Consider the following 19125-nt stretch of genomic DNA (forward strand, 5'->3'; position numbering starts at 1 on the left):
TGCCGGACACTCCAGCTCAAAGATTACTTGCAGATGGATGGAGGAATAAAGCCTTTTGTGTTTGATTAGGGAACTGGCCAAGGTGCCCGGCTTGGCAGGACACCAGAGATTGGAGGCCACATGTGGAATTGGCAATCCACTGGTACTCCACCAATGTATGGAAGGTGTTGGTGCTGGTAGGTACTGGCACAAATTGTAGCCTCATCTATGGGAACCAGGATAAGTGTTTAGGCAAGGCTGCATACGTAGGTGGTTACGGAGGCCAGTCAGTGAAAGTAAAACCTGTATCTTTGCACCTCGGCATTGGCTGCTTGGCTCCCCGTTTATACACTGTGTATATGTCTCCCATACTGGAATACACTCTGGGGATGGATATTTTGCACGGTCTTAACTTACACACCACAGCCGGAGAATTCAGACTCCGAGTACATGTAGGAAAGCCGGTACTATTGGGACATACACATCACCTGCCCAGGTTCTGCCACAACCCCGACGGGTTACCTCCACTTGTCAATACTGCTTGCCGGGAGGGCATACGGAGATAACCGAGACTATTAAGAAGCTAGAGGAGGGCCAGTCGTGGTGGCTCAAGCCTGTAATCCCAGCACTTTGGGAGGCCAAGGCGGGCGAATCACGAGGTCAGGAGATTGAGACCATCCTGGCGAACACGGTGCAACCCCGTCTCTACTAAAAATACAAAAAATTAGCTGGGCGTGGTGACGGGCGCCTGCAGTCCCAGTTACTCGGGAGCCTGAGGCAGGAGAATAGCGTGAACCCAGGAGGCGGAGCTTGTAGTGAGCCGAGATCGCGCCACTGCACTCCAACCTGGGCGACAGAGCCAGACTCGGTCTCAAAAAAAAAAAAAAAAAAGCTAGAGGAGGTGCAGATAGTGCATGGCACCCACAGCCTCTACAATTCTCTGGTATGGCCAGTCAGAAGGCCTGTTGGGACTTGGCAGATGACAGTGGACTATCGAGAACTAAATAAAGTAACACCCCCTTTACATGCAGCTGTCCCATCAATCACGGATTTGACAGACCACTTGACAATAGAATTGGGACAATACCATTATGCAGTGGACTTGGCTAATGCATTCTTTTCAAATGATATTGCTCCAGAGAGCCAGGAACAGTTTGGTTTCACATGGGAAGGGCGACAATGGACTTTCAGTGTTGCCACAGGGCTATGTGCGTAGTTCTACCATGTCATGGTCTCGTTGCTATGGATTTAGCCGCCTGGAAATGTCCAAAGGGGATCCGCCTACTCCATTACATTGATATTATGTTAACCTCTGATTCTCTTGCAGATTTAGAAGCGGTGGTGCCCCTCTTGCAACATTTGGCAGCATGAGGTTGGGCTGTCAATGAATCCAAGGTCCAAGGACCTGGACTGTCTGCCAAATTCTTGGGAGTTATCTGGTCGGTTAAGACAAAAGCCATACCAGAGGTCGTCATAGACAAAATTCAGGCATATCCCACCAACCATGGTGAGGCAGCTGCAGACCTTTGTGGGCCTCCTGGGGTATTGGCGGGCGACAAAACCGTTGTACTGGTCGATGTAAAAGGGGCTACCTGGGATTGGGATGATAAGGCTAAGACAGCCCTTCTGGCAGCCATGGGGGCTATTCAATGAGAACAGACCCTACAAGTGATTGACTAGGAGCGCCATTTAAACTCTTCCTGCCTTGGCCTTCTAAAGTGTGGGAATTACAGGCCTGAGTCACTGCACCTGGATGATGTTGAGAATCAAAGGCTAATATTAATTTCAATCCTTTTCCGTTTGGTAACTTTTAGAATATTGTCTGGTGTCCTAAAATTTCATGGTGGTATAACTTCGTATGGGTCTTTTTATTATTGTGCTAACTCAGTAATAGCCATTTTCCAGTCTTGAAGCTCATCATTTTCTTATATTTTAAAGTAAACTCTAGGCCGGGTGTGGTGGCTCATGCCTGTAATCCCAGCACTTTGGGAGGCCGAGGCGGGCGGATCACGAGGTCAGGAGATCGAGACCATCCTGGCTAACACAGTGAAACCCTGTCTCTACTAAAAATACGAAAAAAAAAAAAAAATCAGCTGGGTGTGGTGGCAGGCGCCTGTAGTCCCAGCTACTCAGGAGGCTGAGGCAGGGGAATGGTGTGAACCCGAGGGGTGGAGCTTGCAGTGAGCCGAGATTGTGCCACTGCACTCCAGCCTGGGCGACAGAGCAAGACTGTGTCTCAAAAATAAATAAATAAAAATAAAATAAAATAAATTCTAGGCCAGGAATGGTGACTCACACCTGTAATCCAAGCCGTTTGGGAAGCCAAGGCAGACAAATCACCTGAAGTCAAGAGTTCGAGACCAGCCTGGCCAACATGGTGAAAACCAGTCTCTATGAAAAATACAAAAATTAGTAGGGCGTGGTGGCAGGCACCTGTAGTCCCAACTACTCAGGAGGCTGAGGCAGGAGAATCGCTTGAACCCAGGAGGCAGAGGGTGCAGTGAACCGAGATCGCGCCACTGCACTCCAGCCTGGGCAACAGAGCAAGAGCAAGACTCTGTCTCAAAAAAATAAATTCTACCCGCTCTATTTTCTCAGTTCTTTTCCTGGGATTCCTGTTGGTTGCTTATTAAACCTCCTGTATTGAGCCAACTTTATTTTTTCCCTTCACTTTTAATTTCTGTTCTAAAACTCTTCCTTGTCTTTTAATATTCTCACTGAATTCATTCATATTTTAAATTTCTTTTTCTGCTATTTTACTACTATCCTGCTCTAATGTTTTTTGTTTGTTTGTTTTTTGAGGCTGGAGCGCAGTAGCACGATCTTAGCTCACTGCAAACTCCGCCTCCTGGGTTCAAGTGATTCGCATGCCTCAGCCTCCTGAATAGCTGCGATTACAGGCACATGCCACCACATCTGGCTAATTTTTGTATTTTTAGTAGAGACAGGATTTCCCCATGTTGGCCAGGCTGGTCTTGGACTCCTGGCCTCAAGTGGGTGATCCACCCGCCTCAGCCTCCCAAAGTGCTGAGATAACAGGAGTGAGCCATAGTGCCCTGCCATATTTTATTTAATTATTTATTTTTTTGAGACAGAGCCTCACTCTGTTGCCCAGGTTAGAATGCACTGGGATGATCTCTGCTCTCAGCACTCTCAGCCTCCTGAGTTAAAGTGATTCTTGTGCCTCAGCCTCTGAATAGCTAGGATTACAGGAACGTGCCACCATGCCTAGATAATTTTTGTATTTTTAGTAGAAATGGAGTTTCGCCATGTTGACCAGGTTGGTCTCGAACTCCTGACCTTAGGTGATCTACCCACCTCGCTCTCCCAAAATGCTGGGATTACAGGTGTGAGCCACCACACCCAGGCCCTAATTTTATTTTTTGTAGACATGAGGTCTTGCTACGTTGCCCAGAATGGTCTCAAACTCCTGGGCTCAAGCAATTCTCCCATCTAGGCCTCCCAAATTGTTGGGATTACAGGACCGAGTCACTGTGTCTTGCCTTCTAATTTCTTTTTGTTTGTTGGTTTGTTTTTTGAGACAGTCGCGCTCTGTTGCCCAGGCTAGAGTGCAGTGGTGCCATCTTGGCTCACTGCAACCACTGCCTCCCAGGTTCAAGCGATTCTCCTGCCTCAGCCTCTTGAGTAGCTGCAATTACGCACAGCAAATTTTGTATTTTGTTCGTTTGAGATGGAGTTTCGCCTCTTGTTGCCTAGGCTGGAATGCAGTGGTGCGATCTTGGCTCCCTGCAACCTCTACCTCCCAGGTTCAAGTGATTCTCCTGCCTCAGCCTCCTGAGTAGCTGGGATTACAGACATACGCCACCATGCTTGGCTAATTCTTTTCTTTTTTTTTTTTGAGACGAAACCTCGCTCTGTCACCCAGGCTGGAGTGCAGTGGCGCGATCACGGCTTACTGCAATTTCCTTCTCCTGGATTCATGCCATTCTCCTGCCTCAGCCTCCCGAGTAGCTGGGACTACAGGCGCCCGCCACCATGCCTGGCTAATATTTTACATTTTTAGTAGAGACGGGGCTTCACTGTATTAGCCAGGATGGTCTCAATCTCCTGACCTCGTGATCTGCCCACCTCAATTTTGTATTTTTTTTTTTTTTTTTTTTTGAGACGGAGTCTGGCTCTGTCGCCCAGGCTGGAGTGCGGTGGCCGGATCTCAGCTCACTGCAAGCTCCGCCTCCCAGGTTCACGCCATTCTTCTGCCTCCGCCTCCCAAGTAGCTGGGACTACAGGCGCCCGCCTCGTCGCCCCGCTAGTTTTTTGTATTCTTTAGTAGAGACGGGGTTTCACCGTATTAGCCAGGATGGTCTCGATCTCCTGACAGTGTGATCCGCCCGTCTCGGCCTCCCAAAGTGCTGGGATTACAGGCTTGAGCCACTGCGCCCGGCCTCAATTTTGTATTTTTACTAGAGATGGGATTTCACCATGTTGGCCAGGCTGGTCTCAAACTCCTGACCTCAGGTGACCCGCCCACCTCGGCCTCCGAAAGTGCTAGGATTACAGGCGTGAGCCACTGTGCCCCCTCTAGTTTTGTATTTTTTTTTTTTTTTTTTTTTTGAGACGGAGTCTGGGTCTGTCGCCCAGGCTGGAGTGCAGTGGCCAGATCTCAGCTCACTGCAAGCTCCGCCTCCCGGGTTTACGCCATTCTCTCGCCTCAGCCTCCCGAGTAGCTGGGACTACAGGCGCCCGCCATCTCGCCCGGCTAATTTTGTATTTTTTTTTAGTAGAGACGGGGTTTCACCGTGTTGGCCAGGTTGGTCTTGAACTCCCGACCTCAGGTGATCCGCCCACCTCAGCCACCCAAAGTGCTGGGATCACAGGCGTGAATCACCGAGCCCGGCTGTAATTTCTTGAGTATAGAATCTTCTCTTATCTGGGGATATTCCAGTTCCTGGAAATTTTCTGATTGAGAGTTGCTTTATGTTTGGAGCTACCTTTCACAATCAAAGTTTTCCTCAAATTTCTAGTGGTACTCTCCCATCCCTATGTAAAAGTGAAGCACTAAAAACCTGTCTGGAAGATTTGTGCACATTGGCAGGCCATTGACTGGCTGTAGAGGGAATGGTGGCCAGTTGGCGTTTTTGGTGGGTGCTCTTAAATGTCAGTGACTGTTGTCTCTCAAGAGTCACTTAGTTTTACCACAGGATACTCCAACATCCTGCCTGGTGGGCATGACTGGCTTTTGGCATTCTAGAGCTCAACAAGGATAAATAGCAAAGGATCTCATTTATCCAGTATACAAAATTGTGCTTAATCTCTCTTTTCTGAACACCATCACCTAGTAAAGAAGTTTGTTGGCCGGGTGCGGTGGCTCAAGCCTGTAATCCCAGCACTTTGGGAGGCCGAGACGGGTGGATCATGAGGTCAGGAGATCGAGACCATCCTGGGTAACACGGTAAAACCTCGTCTCTACTAAAAATACAAAAAACTAGCCGGGCGAGGTGGCGGGAGCCTGTAGTCCCAGCTACTCGGGAGGCTGAGCCAGGAGAATGGCTTAAACCCGGGAGGTGGAGCTTGCAGTGAGCTGAGATCTGGCCACTGCACTCCAGCCTGGGCGACAGAGCCAGACTCCGTCTCAAAAAAAAAAAAAAAAAGAAGTTTGTTTTTTCCTATTTAAAGTTGAATTTACTCTCTCAGTAACTTCACCCTCCAACTTTAGGAGCCATAGTGTAATTAATTACTGGTCAATCTTGGGAATATCTTATCTCTGAAGCTAGTGCTGCAAACAGCCATTTGACTGAGCAGACATTTCAAATAACTGTAAGACACTTAAGAAATGCTACCATTGACTGGGCGCTGTGGCTCACTCCTGTAATCCCAGCACTTTAGGAGGCTGAGGCAGGGGGATCACCTGAGGTCAGGAGTTTGAGACCAGCCTGTCCAACATGGCAAAACCCTATCTCTACTAAAAATACAAAAATTAGGCTGGGTAAGGTGGCACATGCCTGTAGTCCTAGCTACTCAGGAGGCTGAGGCAAGACAATCACTTGAACCCAGGAGGCAGAGGCTGCAGTGAGCTAAGATTGTGCCACCGCACAATCTCTGTCGCCTGGGCGACAGATAAATAACTTTGTCTCAAAAAAAAAGGGGGTTTTATACCAGAAAAATAAAGTGAATTAATCCTGTTAAAAAAAAAAAAAAAGCTGGGCACGGTGGCTCACACCTGTAATCCCAGCACTTTGGGAGGTCAAGGCAGGTGGATCACCTGAGGTCGGGAGTTCAAGACCAGCCTGGCCAATATGGTGAAACCCCGTCTCTGCTAAAATTACAAAAATTAACCGGGCATGGTGGCAGGCGCCTGTAATCCCAGCTACTCAGGTGGCTGAGGCAAGATAATGTCTTGAACCCAGGAGGTGGAGGTTGCAGTGAGCCGAGATCGCACCATTGCACTCCAGCCTAGGGGACAAGAGTGAGACATCATCTCAAAAAAAAAAAAAAAGTTAAAAAAATCCCATTACCATTGACACCTGTTGGTTTCCTGTTTGGCTAATACCTTAATTCATATTAATTAATTCATATGAATTAAGGTCTCCAAATGAAGGTAGAAAAAGCTATTCAATTGAGACATACACATTTTATTAAGGCTCTTAAATTGAAACTCATCATTTTGGATGTACGTTCAAATTCTAAACACAACAGTCACAATGCAATGACTGTAATAAAATATAATAACCTCATATAAAGAAACCATTGGGGACTATCATTTTTGTGATTTAATAACACAGTGAAAATCCAGGAAGAATGAATTGAGGTCCTTCTAGGAGTTGTTTATCCCTACTCACGCTTAAGATTGATGATTTCGCCGGGCGCAGTGGCTCCCGCCTGTAATCCCAGCACTTTGGGAGGCTGAGATGGGCGGATCACGAGGTCAGGAGATCGAGACCATCCTGGCTAACACAGTGAAACGCCATCTCTACTGAAAATGCAAAAAATTAGCCGGGCGTGGTGGTGGACGCCTGTAGTCCCAGCTACTCCAGAGGCTGAGGCAGGAGAACGGTGTGAACCCGGAAGGCAGAGCTTGCAGTGAGCCAAGATGGCGCGACTGGGCGACAGCCTGGGCGACAAAGTGAGACTCCATCTCAAAAAAAAAAAAACCAAAAAGCCCCGAAAAAAACCAAAAAGATTTCGTGAAATAAAGAACATTATTTAAGAGAGAAAAAAAGATTTTTGTTTTTTTTTAAAGAAATCATCACTCTCATTTGAAAGGTTTGCTTTCTTATTTCTTATAAGTACATTTTGTTTTTCTAATTCAACTGTAACCTCAGGACCACTGTACAGCACTTAGTAAACCTGTCTTTGTACATGGACTCTACTTCTTACCAACTGCCTTCTCAAATGGACTATAACACACAAATAAAAGGAAGATGAGCAAGCACAAGGACAAAACAGGAGGAAAATAAAGACTAGAATGTGAATCTCATTTTCAACAAGTATCAGCAAGGAAAATGAGACCCTGGTTTCATAATTAATTAAATCTGCAGAATGTCAATTCCGTTTGGTGTTAAACAGTAACCCAATGTAAACCACTGATTCTAGAATAAGATTTAAAAAAAATTAACAAATACCTGAGTGAATATAACAATATGGCTAGACCAAAATGAAAAAAAATCTCACACACAATAATCACTGCAAGAAGATCCCACAGGTTATAGAAAACATAAAGGAACTTTAATATCCAAACATTCAGGGTAAAGAATACTGGATTAATGACCCATTAAGTGTGAATCACTTCAGGTTCTTTACAGTACCAGAAAGTAAAATCTAAATTTTGCATATTGCAGAGAATGAAACCATTTAAAAAACTTTTAATTTCCTTACCTGATACTAATACCAGTATGATTTTTAGACTGAAAAACTAAGAGTAAGATTTAAACCAAAGACAGGTGTTCCTGAAATGTGAATTTGTTCAGTAGTAACCTTTTCATCACGTGTACTGATACCACTTTATTCTCAAAAAGTAGTCAATGTACATTTTAAGATTTGTGCAATAAGCCAATATGCTGGCTAATAAAAACTGTTGTTACTGGAGATAGTCAAAATGAAAGAAAACTATTTAAATTATTTATGCCCAAATAATTTACCCTGCAGTCTATGAGATGTACAGGAAATAATTTTTTTTAATAGGAGAAAAATGAGGGTCCTAAAATAGAAACATAAGCCAGAAGAAATCTAAAAATAGCTTCCTGATATTTTATTGTTTTAAATATTTCATGTAAGCTGCTTTTGGTTGCATGCCCTGATCTGTAGAAGTTAACAAGGAAATAAAATTTCCAAGTATTTAAAAAATTTACTCATCTTCCATAAAGCGACTTTTAATGTATCAACACTTAAAAATACACAGTGACGGCTGGGCGCGGTGGCTCAAGCCTGTAATCCCAGCACTTTGGGAGGCTGAGACGGGCGGACCACGAGGTCAGGAGATCGAGACCATCCTGGCTAACACGGTGAAACCCCGTCTCTACTAAAAAATACAAAAAACTAGCCGGGCGAGGTGGCGGGCGCCTGTAGTCCCAGCTAACTCGGGAGGCTGAGGCAGGAGAATGGCGTAAACTCGGGAGGCGGAGCTTGCAGTGAGCTGAGATCCGGCCACAGTACTCCAGCCCGGGGGGCCACAGTACTCCAGCCCGGGCGACAGAGCGAGACTCCACCTCAAAAAACAAAAAAAAAACAAAAAAAAAACCACAGTGACTTAATGAAATAGCACAACTGCATAGAATTGAGCTCTAGAGAATTACACACTTCAGCTGTCTTTCCTGGACTCTGGTTTACAAGGGTATCGGATTAGAGACCAGCTTGGAGTCATCTGCCCCTACCTGGGAAATGCAGGCCAGGAAACTTAAGATTTTGCAGGCCTTTTCTGTTTCTAGGTAAAATGCAGGGAGCTCTCTGAAGGTCTTGAAAACCACTGACCATTCAAATATATATACTGGGACCTTTCCTCTCTGAGTCAAGGAAGAAGGAGGTTTGTGACCTTCACCAAAAACAAAATGAAACTTCCCATACAAGTTTTCTAAGAGACTCTGAAATACAATAGAAATTTCAAAACTAGAACAATGCCATCAAAGATTAAACGTCTTAATGCTTGGAGCCACTCCAAAATAATAAAATTGGGAACTCCAGGAAAACAGGTACCAAAAGAATCAAAATAATGATTGCACTGAGGATTCTCTTATTTGAAGGCTGTTTAAAGAGGTAGGATTTTAAGTTTTTTGTTTGTTTGTTTATCTTTTGGCCTCTGAACATTTAAAAAAATGCTTTGCCCAGCTGATCCTTCAGGCAAAATTTGGAGGTCACAAGGAACTCCAAGCCTGACACACAGATATTCTACAGTTTCACAGCTATCATTTGTACATGTTAAGTTGATTCACTCTTTTTGAGCAAATCTACCTATAAAACGGCAAATTAATATATTCCTTTACATACAACTTTGTGTCTCAAAATTCTTGAAAAACAAGAGCAGATGACTTTGTATTCAAAGACTACCAAAGTATGTATTTGATTTTCACATGCAAACAACTTAAAACCTTATAAATTTCATGTAAACTCTGCATGATACCTTGAAGGAAATGACATACAAAGTTTGCTAACTGTGCAAAATATTAAATTGCTAAAACATTTTACATAATGAAATAATACATGTAAATGTTGAAGTTGACACATGAAATTAACATGGCATAAGAACTTATCACATTTCAGATATTTTCTTTAGTAACAAGTTTTTGTTTTTATAGTTCCTGGTACACAGCAAAGTTTATCACAGAAGATAAAAATTCTTTTAAACAAATCCAACAGGGAATTCTTGAGGCACCTTCTCATATAAAACACAAGATGAATGCAATTATCAATCCATCTGAGAAAAATTTTCAATCTAAATGAACATCATTTTTTCCATTTATTTTACAGAACTTTAATAAGGCAAGACAAATTTGTGAAAAAAGATGTAGATACAAAAATGACATAAACTAATAATTTATATTAAAAAACCCCAAAGGGTAACAGTGGAGATGGGACAGCTCAAACAATGCCTTTTTTTTTTTAACCTAAAACAGAATTGTGCACAAGCTGAAGATGACAGAGAACTTCTAGACTCTGCACAGTTTTGTTTTTTTTTTTTAACATCTTTATATTACGTTTTAAATCATATCAGGAATGCAAACTATAACTGCACACTACTTTAGTGGAAAAAAGTTCAATATTGTGCAATTTTCTGCCTCTTAATAGTTAAAAAGTGGCAGCAATCCCTGCATTTGTGTTTGAAACAAGGATCTGAGAAACTTTATCAAAAAAGGTAATGAAGGCAAAAATTGGCAGACATCCAGCATCTTGTTTCTTTTTAAAACAATGTGGATAAGTAATTTTATGATTAAAAATGAATCTTTTAAATAAATACATTGTATCTGACATTTGCACTGACTGATTTGATAAATCTTTAAGTAAACAACGGCTTTACTACACTCCCTGTAGCCTCAAGCCACTGGCTTTAGATTCTGGAGTCTTTTTTCACTGGGTTTCATACCCTGCCACTCGATACCCAGAAGGCTGACTGGGCAACATGCTGCCATTTTGCCCTTGAGGCGGTTGCACTCCATAATTTGGTCCCATCCATGGTGCAGAAGACTGTGTCTGACTGGTGGAGAATGTGAAAGAAGCAGAGGGGAGAGGAAATCCACTGATTAAAATAAAGTATTGGCAAGAACAAATAACAAATATGGGAAATGGGAAACATACTTTTTCTTAATACGCCAGGGAAAATGAAAGCTTTTACTAAAGTTTTTTTCTCTTAAAAACAAGCATCCCTGTATGTTTAATTTGGACAGTTTACTTTTGTTAGAAATTAAAGCTAAGAAAATACCCTGAACTTATCAACATTCATCTCCTCTGAATACACAAAAACTTAACCCCATTTTTGGAAAAGAAAACTGTCCATCTCATCTCTGTATCTTGGCTGAACATATTTGCTGAGGAAGCCACTATCTGAAAGAGTCAGGTAGGTTCCCCACAATGAAAAAAGAACTAATATTATACTACTCAAAGAAGAAATCAAAACAATTAATAAATATAAGCTCACAAAAATTCATAACATTACAAGATTTTTTCTTTTTTTTTTTTCTTTTTTGAAACAGGTTTTCATTCTGTCACCCAGGCTGGAGTACAGTGGTATGATCTCAGCTCACTGCAACCTACATCTCCCCAGGCTCAAGCGATTCTCCCACCTCAGTCTCCTGAACAGCTGGGATTATAGGCACACACCACCATGCCTGGCTAATTTTTTTTGTACTTTTTTGTAGAGACGAGATTTCGCCATGTTACCCAGACTGATCTTAAACTCCTGGACTCAAGTGATCCACCTGCCCTGGCCTTCCAAAGTGCTAGGATTACAGGCATGAGCCACTGTGCCCAACCACAAAATTCCCACCACAAAAATTTTTTTTTTTTTTTTTTTTGAGACAGAGTCTTGCTCTGTTGCCCAGGCTGGAGTGTAGTGGCATGGTCTCAGCTCACTGCAACCTCCACCTCCCAGGGTGAAGTGATTCTCCTACCTCAGCCTCCCAAATAGCTGGAACCTATTGGTAGTGTGTACCACTATACCTGGCTAATTTTTGTATTTTTAGCAGAGGTGGGGTTTCACCATGTTGGCCAGGCTGGTCTCAAACTCCTAGCCTCAAGTGATCTGCCTACTTCAGCCTCCCAAAATGCTGGGATTGCAGGCATGAACCACCACGCCCGGCCCACTAAATTCCTTTTTAACTTCCCAAGTATTTTTATTTTCAGTGTGTTTTTCAGAAATGTAAGTAAAATAATGTAATTTAGGGTGTATAAGGAAACTTGCAATATAACAATGCATGAAAAAACCCTTTGCACAGAAAAAAACATAATGAATACAACAACTAGCATCAAAGTCAGTGTATGTAAGAATGACTAAGTGACCATTAGTCATGTGAAAACCTTAACAACTATTAAGCTCCTATTTTCTTACTAAAAAACAATTAAGTTCTTTGAAGGCTATAGTTACGCTTTACATAAGAGGCCCTATTATCTACTAATTCTTAAAATTTCTTCCTACTTAAAATATCTTTAGACATTTTCAAAGGTTAGTAAAGGAAGAGATCAGATATGCTTACTTAAATCCTTGCTGGTTCCATGCCTGGCCATACATTCCGTATGCAGGAACTTGCCAACCATTAGGCATATACTGGCCAATTTGTTGTGCATTTCCATACCACTGGCCCCACTGGCCATAAGGTTGTGGATATCCAATTTGATTCTGCTATTAAATAAAATTTAGTATTACTTGAAGTTAACTGTAAATATACAATCTTAATATGCTGATACCACAAATTCTTAGCAAAAACACACAGGGCCATCATTACAATTAAAATGACAGGATAAACAAGAGTTGACGGCTAAAAAAAAAAAAAACAAAAAAAAACTGAGGTTATACTGCTGTAACTCTACATGATACTCTGAATGGCATAGTTTTTGGAAGGCATCAGTTGATACCCTAGTAATAAATGTTAAACTTAGTAGAATGTTTAAGTGTTTGGTATACTATCCACATGATTGTTTCCTTTAGATAGGGAAGATGTGATTAGTTATTTCTATATTCAGCTTACTTATATACTAAACGTATATAGTTTAGGATTTGCTTACTCCCATCTCTGTGCTCCATTTACAGTTTCCTCATAGAAATCTTTGTGGAATCAAGTCTGAACCACTAAAGCTGCCTGGAAAAAAAAAAAAGGCAGCAAAATCTGGAAGAAAAATGCCAAGGCCCTAACTATATTTACAGCTTTATTTTTGTTTCAGTTGAGTCAAGCATGCTTGTGAGTTCTCCAAATAGTATGTGAATAAATCTACCAAGTATTAAAAAAAGATTTAATACCCTTTTAGGTTTCTCGGAGCATTTTAAAATCCACTGTGTGAGCATGAGTCAACTGAGGCGGTCACATTCATCATGTCACCACTGCAATCAATGAAACACCATTCTGGAACTATAATACATGTAGGAAGAGCCCTTACATACTATCATTTTAGCTAGAAACTTATTAACAAGGATTATCAACAATCTTCACTTTAAAATAACATTATTAGCCCAACAATTACTTCTCAAAGTTAAGAACCCTCTCACCTGTTGCACGGGATTTATCATATCAAGAGTTTCTTTGCCCCAATAGCATTTCACAACATGACCTTCAATGGTAGTACCATTAACAGAAACAATTGCATGTGCTGCACTTTCATGGGAATTGAACCTATTGAAAACAATATTAAGAATCACCAATACAAATTCTTTTAAATATTTATGAATAAAACGAATTTTTAAAAATCAAGGTGAGTCTGAGGTAAAAGTTTGCATAACATGGTGTATTTTCTTTGCTATTTTTTTCAAAGATCTTGTAGTTCTGGGGAAACCTGTGTTAATTGAGAATGTGTGTTTCACTGGCCTTGTGTTAGGGAGGGGGCTATAAAATCACAGAGGCAAATATGCTAGATGCTAGAGAAATGTCAAATTTTTTTTTTTTTTTGAGATGGAGTCTGGCTCTGTTGCCCATGCTGGAGTGCAGTGATTGTGATCTCAGCTCACTGCAACCTCCACCTCCTGGGTTCAAATGATTCTCCTGCCTCAGCCTCCCGAGTAGCTGTGATTACAGGCATACGCCACTACGCCTGGCTAATTTTTGTATTTTTAGTAGAGAAGGGGTTTCACTATGTTGGCCAGGCTGGTCTCAAACTCATGACGGTGATCCACCCGTCTCGGCCTCCCAAAGTGCTGGGAATACAGGCAAGAGCCACCGCACCTGGCCGAAATTTCAACTTCTTTATAACCAAGGTAAATTTTTAAGAAAACAAGGTAAATATCCAAAAAATATTTTGGAGGAAAAAGTTTATTTTTTATTTTTATTTATTTTCTGGTTTTCCAGTTACATTACCAAGAAAAAAGTTTTTTTTTTAAAAACCATCCCTACCGAACAAACGAATATCCTTTATCTGGAAAGACTCGAATTTCCATTATTTGTCCAAATGGTGAAAAAGTCTGACGCATTAGTTGTTCTGTTAGACAAAAAAACAAAAACAAATCACACTAAGTTATATAAAAATCCTACAAATATTAAGCTTTGCACTTTAAAAATTAATGCCACACAGGGAAGGCTCCCATACCTGTTAGCCCAGAAGTAACACCTCCACAGTATACAGTACAGTTGCTTGGACTAGACTGATTTACAACCTCATCATATGATAGCTGTTTGGTATTTGCTGGTGAGAGAAAAGGTTTATGTCTTTAATTCATTAAATAAAATGTACAGAAAGAGAAAAGCAGTATTCACTACACTACTGTAAAGGTAACATTAACCTTGATCAAAATGCTTATATTATACATATTATACTTCAGTTCAGGATTAAACCTCCCCCACGGATGTCTAAAAAATTACCCAGTATTTTCTACTTAATAGGAGACTTGACATTAGAAATAATATCATTTATAATTACAAAAATGAAAACTAAGTACATTTTTGAACAGTAGTCTTGATTTGCTTCTCATCTATTTTTGCAATAAGTCTCCGGGAACAGCTCTAACATTTAAAATCTAGTGTATTTTTCTCCAAAATTCCACATTTCCTTTTCTTCTCCAATACACCTACACTCATATGTACTCTTTGGAGCGGGAGGCTTTCGGGTTGCCCAGTTAGTTCTGATTTGTCTTCCACCAAGCCACTGGCCACCCATCTGTTGAATGGCGTTTTCAGCATCCTGTTCCGCACATTAGAAACAATAAAGAAGTCACTATTAGTTGATGTTAAACAACTTTTAGCAGTAGAGAAAACCTGGTGCTTTTCACAAATGTTTAAGTGAAAATGCTTTACAAAATACACAATATATGATAACTTTCCTAAAATACAATGGTGCTTTTCATAGTTTTAAATTATTTATTTTATTTACTTTTTGAGATGGAGTCTCACTCTCTCATCCAAGCTGATCTTGGCTCACTGCAACCTCTGCCAACTGGGTTCAAGTGATTCTCCTGTCTCAGCCTCCTGAGTAGCTGGGATTACAGGCATCGCCACCATGCCTGGCTAATTTTTGTATTTGTAGTAGAGATGGGGTTTTGCCATATTGGCCAGGCTGGTCTTGAACTACTTTTTTTTTTTTTTTTTTTTTTAAAGTCTTGCTCTGTGGCCCAGGCTGGAGGGCAGTGGTGCAATCTCGGCTTACTGCAAGCTCCACCTCCCGGGTTCATGCCATTCTCCTGTCTCAGTCTCCCAAGTAGCTGGGACTACAGGCGCTCGCCACCACGCCCAGCTAATTTTTTGTATTTTTAGTAGAGATGGGGTTTCACCGTGTTAGCCAGGATGGTCTCGATCTCCTGACCTCGTGATCCTCCCACCTTGGCCTCCCAAAGTGCTGGGATTACAGGAGTGAACCACTGCGCCCGGCTCTGGTCTCGAACTTCTGATCTCAAGTGATCCGTCCACCTCAGCTTCCCAAAGTGCTAGGATTATAGGCCAGCGTGCCCAACCCAATGGTGCTTTTAAATTATTTTTCTCTTATTTGAATATTAAACTTTGGGAACATTAATCATCTGAAAAGGTCCTGAGTCCAAAAGCCCTAATGAGGGAGATATCATAAAGTTCATGCAACTCAGACTATTATAGAAGAAAATCTTACTTTAAACAATCTAACAAGCTTGTTAACAATATTTGGTTTCTCACTCATCCAACAAATAAATATTGAACAGTTATGTTCCAGGCACGCAGTTAAGAGCTAGGGACACACTGGTAAACAAGCATACATGGTCTCTTACATTCTTTTGTGGAGAACAAATAAAGCAATTACAAATTGTGGTAAGACCTATGACAGAAACAAAAGGCTGAGATACGAGAATATGGGCACAAGGATCTACTACAGACAGCATAAATAAGAAAGGTCTTTCTGAAATGACATTTAAATTGAGCCTGAGAGCAATAGGAGATAGCCAAGTCAAAACAATGGAGAAGAAAGCTCCAGTGGAGAGAAAACTATTGCAAAGTGTGTTAAGGCACGAAAGAGTTTGGTATGCATCTGAAAGAAGCATGTGAAAGACTAGTTTCAGTGGAATCTAGTGAGCAAAAAAGAATGTCAGAGAATGAAACTGAAAGATTTTAAGCAAGGAATCATCATGACCTATGTTTTAAGAAGGCCATTTTTAGTGCTAAGATGAGAATGGCTTCGGGTAATGGGTAGTAAGGGGATAAAGATACTTTATGAAACTTGTGCAATATTCTAGATTTTTTTTTTTTTTTTTTTTTTTTTTTTTGAGGCGGTGTCTCGCTCTGTCGCCCGGACTGGAGTGCAGTGGCCGGATCTCAGCTCACTGCAAGCTCCGCCTCCCGGGTTCACGCCATTCTCCTGCCTCAGCCTCCCGAGCAGCTGGGACTACAGGCGCCCGCCACCTCGCCCAGCTAGTTTTTTGTATTTTTAGTAGAGACGGGGTTTCACCGTGTTAGCCAGGATGGTCTCGATCTCCTGACCTCGAATATTCTAGATTTTTAAAAAGTGTTGGTGGCCAGGAGCATTGCAGTAACAGTGAATGTAACCTAAACTCAGGGCCAAAATAATGGGGGCTGGAGGGGACACCACAAGCAAAAGGAGAGAAATCGAAGATAACTCTTAGGTTCCTCTAGAGAAACTGGAAAGACAGCATTTATTGAAATGGGGAGAAAGACTAGTAAAGAAAAGGGGAACAGGTCTGAGGAAGAATCAAAAAGCTCCATTAAGAAAAAACTTTGAGATGCCTGTGAGACATATAAATGAAGACCATTTGTGAGTAAGTGTGGAACATAGAGAAGTAGACTGAAGACACAAAATTCATGCAGACTAGAGAAGGAGCCTAGGACAGAGCCCTGAAAAACAGCAAAACTTGAAAAATGGGTAAAGGAATAATCACTAGCTAAGGTGACTAGGGAAGAGTAGCCAGTGATGAAGGAAGAAACCACAAACGTGTATGGTCAAGGGAGCCAAGAAAACAGAGGTTAAGAGGTGACCTTGAAAATACAGTAGCATTGGTAGAAAGTGAGAGTGAAACCAGCTTAGAGTAGACTAAAAAGTAAATGGGGTATAACTTTTGTGTACACACATCAAAGGTAAGTTTAACCTACTACTGAAGGAACAGGCAAATTCAAGGCCCTTCTTGAGATACGAAAAGGAAACGCTTTAAAAAAAAAATTAAACAGGGTCTTATTCTGTCATCCAGGCGTGATCATAGCTTACTGTAGCCTTGAACTCCTTGGGCTCAAGTGATACTCCCACCTCAGTCTCCTAGTAGCTAGGACTATAAGCATGCACCGACATGGCTGGCTTTTTTTTTTTTACTATGGTAAGAACGGCCTTTACTGGCTGCAACAGGCAATGGGAGGGGATTCGGTGTCCACATACTAGGTTACCAGGCATTTTTTTTTTTTTTTAATTTAATGGAGACAGGGTATTGCTATGTTGCCCAGGCTGGTTGGTCTCTAACTCCTGGGATCAAGCAGTCCTCCTGCCTTGGCCTCCCAAAGTTCTGTTATTATAGGCATGAGCCACTGTGCCTGGCAGGAAATGTACATTCTTAACAAGAAACAATTATCATACTAACCTGTCTGAACTCCATGAGATGCTTAACTAATGTTATGTGTTGAATTGTGTCCCTCAAAATGATATGAAGTCCTACACCCTGGTATCTGTGAAATGTGGCCTTATTTGGAAACAGGGTCTTTGCAGAAGTAATTAAGATGAGGTTATATTGGATTAAGGTAGGCCCCAAATCCAAGTCCTTATAAAAAGTAAAGATTAGACTGGGCACAGTGGCTCACATCTATAATCCCAGCACTTTGGGAGGCTGAGGCAGGTGGATCACTTGAGCCCAGGAGTTCAAGACCAGCCTGGACAACATGACGAAATCCTATCTCTACAAAAAATAGAAAAATTAGCTGGGCATGATGGTGCACACCTGCAGTCCCAGCTACTTAGGAGGTTGAGATGGGAAGATCACCTAAGCCTGGGAGGTTGAGGCTGCAGTGAGTTGTGATTATGCCACCACACTCCAGCCTGGGTGACAGACAGAGTGAGGCCCTGTCTCAAAAGAAAAAAAAAAAAAAAGGTATTATATGGATACACAAAGAGAGAAGATGGTCATGTGAAGATGAAGGCAGAGATTGGAGTTATACAGCTACAAGCCAACGAATGCCAAGGATTACCAGCAACCACCAGAGGCTTGGAAGAAGCAACAAAGGATTCTTCCACAGAGCCTTCAAGAGAGCATGGACATGCTGACACCTTAATTGTGAATTTCATGCCTCCAAAACATTGAGAAAATAAATTTGTGTCGCTTTAAGTCATCCAGTTTATGATACTTTGATACAGCTCCTCAGGAAAAAAATAAAACTACTCACTCAAAAAAGTGGAGAAAAAACATAGATGTATCTATGTTGGTGGTTGTGAATGGGAGATAAAGGGGAAGCATATGCAAACAACTCTTGAGAATTACAGCCGAGAAATGGGGATATAGGTAGGGAAGGGATGTGAGGATAAACAGTGGTTTTGATTAAGAGATCCTAGATGGCCGGGAACGGTGCCTCATGCCTATAACTCCACCACTTTGGGAGGCCGAGGTGGGGGACTGGTGGAAGCCAGGAGTTCGAGGACAGCCCGGGCAACAAAGGGAGACTGGTACAAAAAAAAAAATTTTTTTTTTTTTTGAGACGGAGTCTCACTCTGTCGCCCAGGCTAGAGTGCTGTGGCGTAATCTCAGCTCACTGCAACCTCTGCCTCCTGGGTTCAAGCGATTCTCCTGCCTCAGACTCCTAAGCAGCTGGGATTACAGGTACATGCCAACATGCCTGGCTAATTTTTCTATTTTTAGTAGAGATGGGGTTTCACCATGTTGGTCAGGCTGGTCTTGAACTCCTGACCTCATGAGTTGCTCACCTTGGACTCCCAAAGTGCTGGGATTACAGGTGTAAGCCACTGCGCCAGGCCTTTTTTTAGCTGGGCATGGTGGTGTACACCTGTGTTTCCAGCTACTCTGGAGGCTGAGGCAGGAGGATGGCTTGCGCCCAGGAGTTCAAAGATGCAGTGAGCTATGATCACACCACTGCACTCCAGCGTGAGTGACAG

General features: G+C 42.0%; 1 protein-coding gene across 13 annotated transcripts in view; it reads right to left on the reverse strand.

Annotated features, from left to right (window-relative positions):
- Window positions 1-9157: 9157 nt before the first annotated feature.
- TIA1 (TIA1 cytotoxic granule associated RNA binding protein) overlaps window positions 9158-19125 on the reverse strand; it is a 36158-nt gene continuing 26190 nt past the window's right edge. For 9 of the 13 annotated variants that reach the window (XM_033174996.1, XM_033174990.1, XM_033239339.1 and 6 more), the window contains 6 exons: window positions 14637-14745; window positions 14155-14250; window positions 13962-14046; window positions 13124-13247; window positions 12117-12262; window positions 9158-10621 (listed from right to left, as the gene is read on the reverse strand). In XM_033174996.1, coding sequence (XP_033030887.1) covers window positions 10495-10621; window positions 12117-12262; window positions 13124-13247; window positions 13962-14046; window positions 14155-14250; window positions 14637-14745 — 687 coding nt within the window. In that variant the 3' untranslated portion in view covers window positions 9158-10494. Of the gene's footprint in view, window positions 10622-12116; window positions 12263-13123; window positions 13248-13961; window positions 14047-14154; window positions 14251-14636; window positions 14746-19125 lie in introns of those variants that run through there. The other 4 variants (XM_033239338.1, XM_033239336.1, XM_033239337.1 and 1 more) reach the window with 3 other exon arrangements.

This window comes from Trachypithecus francoisi, unplaced genomic scaffold (genome assembly GCF_009764315.1).
Source record: "Trachypithecus francoisi isolate TF-2019V2 unplaced genomic scaffold, Tfra_2.0 Lachesis_group17, whole genome shotgun sequence".
Taxonomy (NCBI): domain Eukaryota; kingdom Metazoa; phylum Chordata; class Mammalia; order Primates; family Cercopithecidae; genus Trachypithecus; species Trachypithecus francoisi.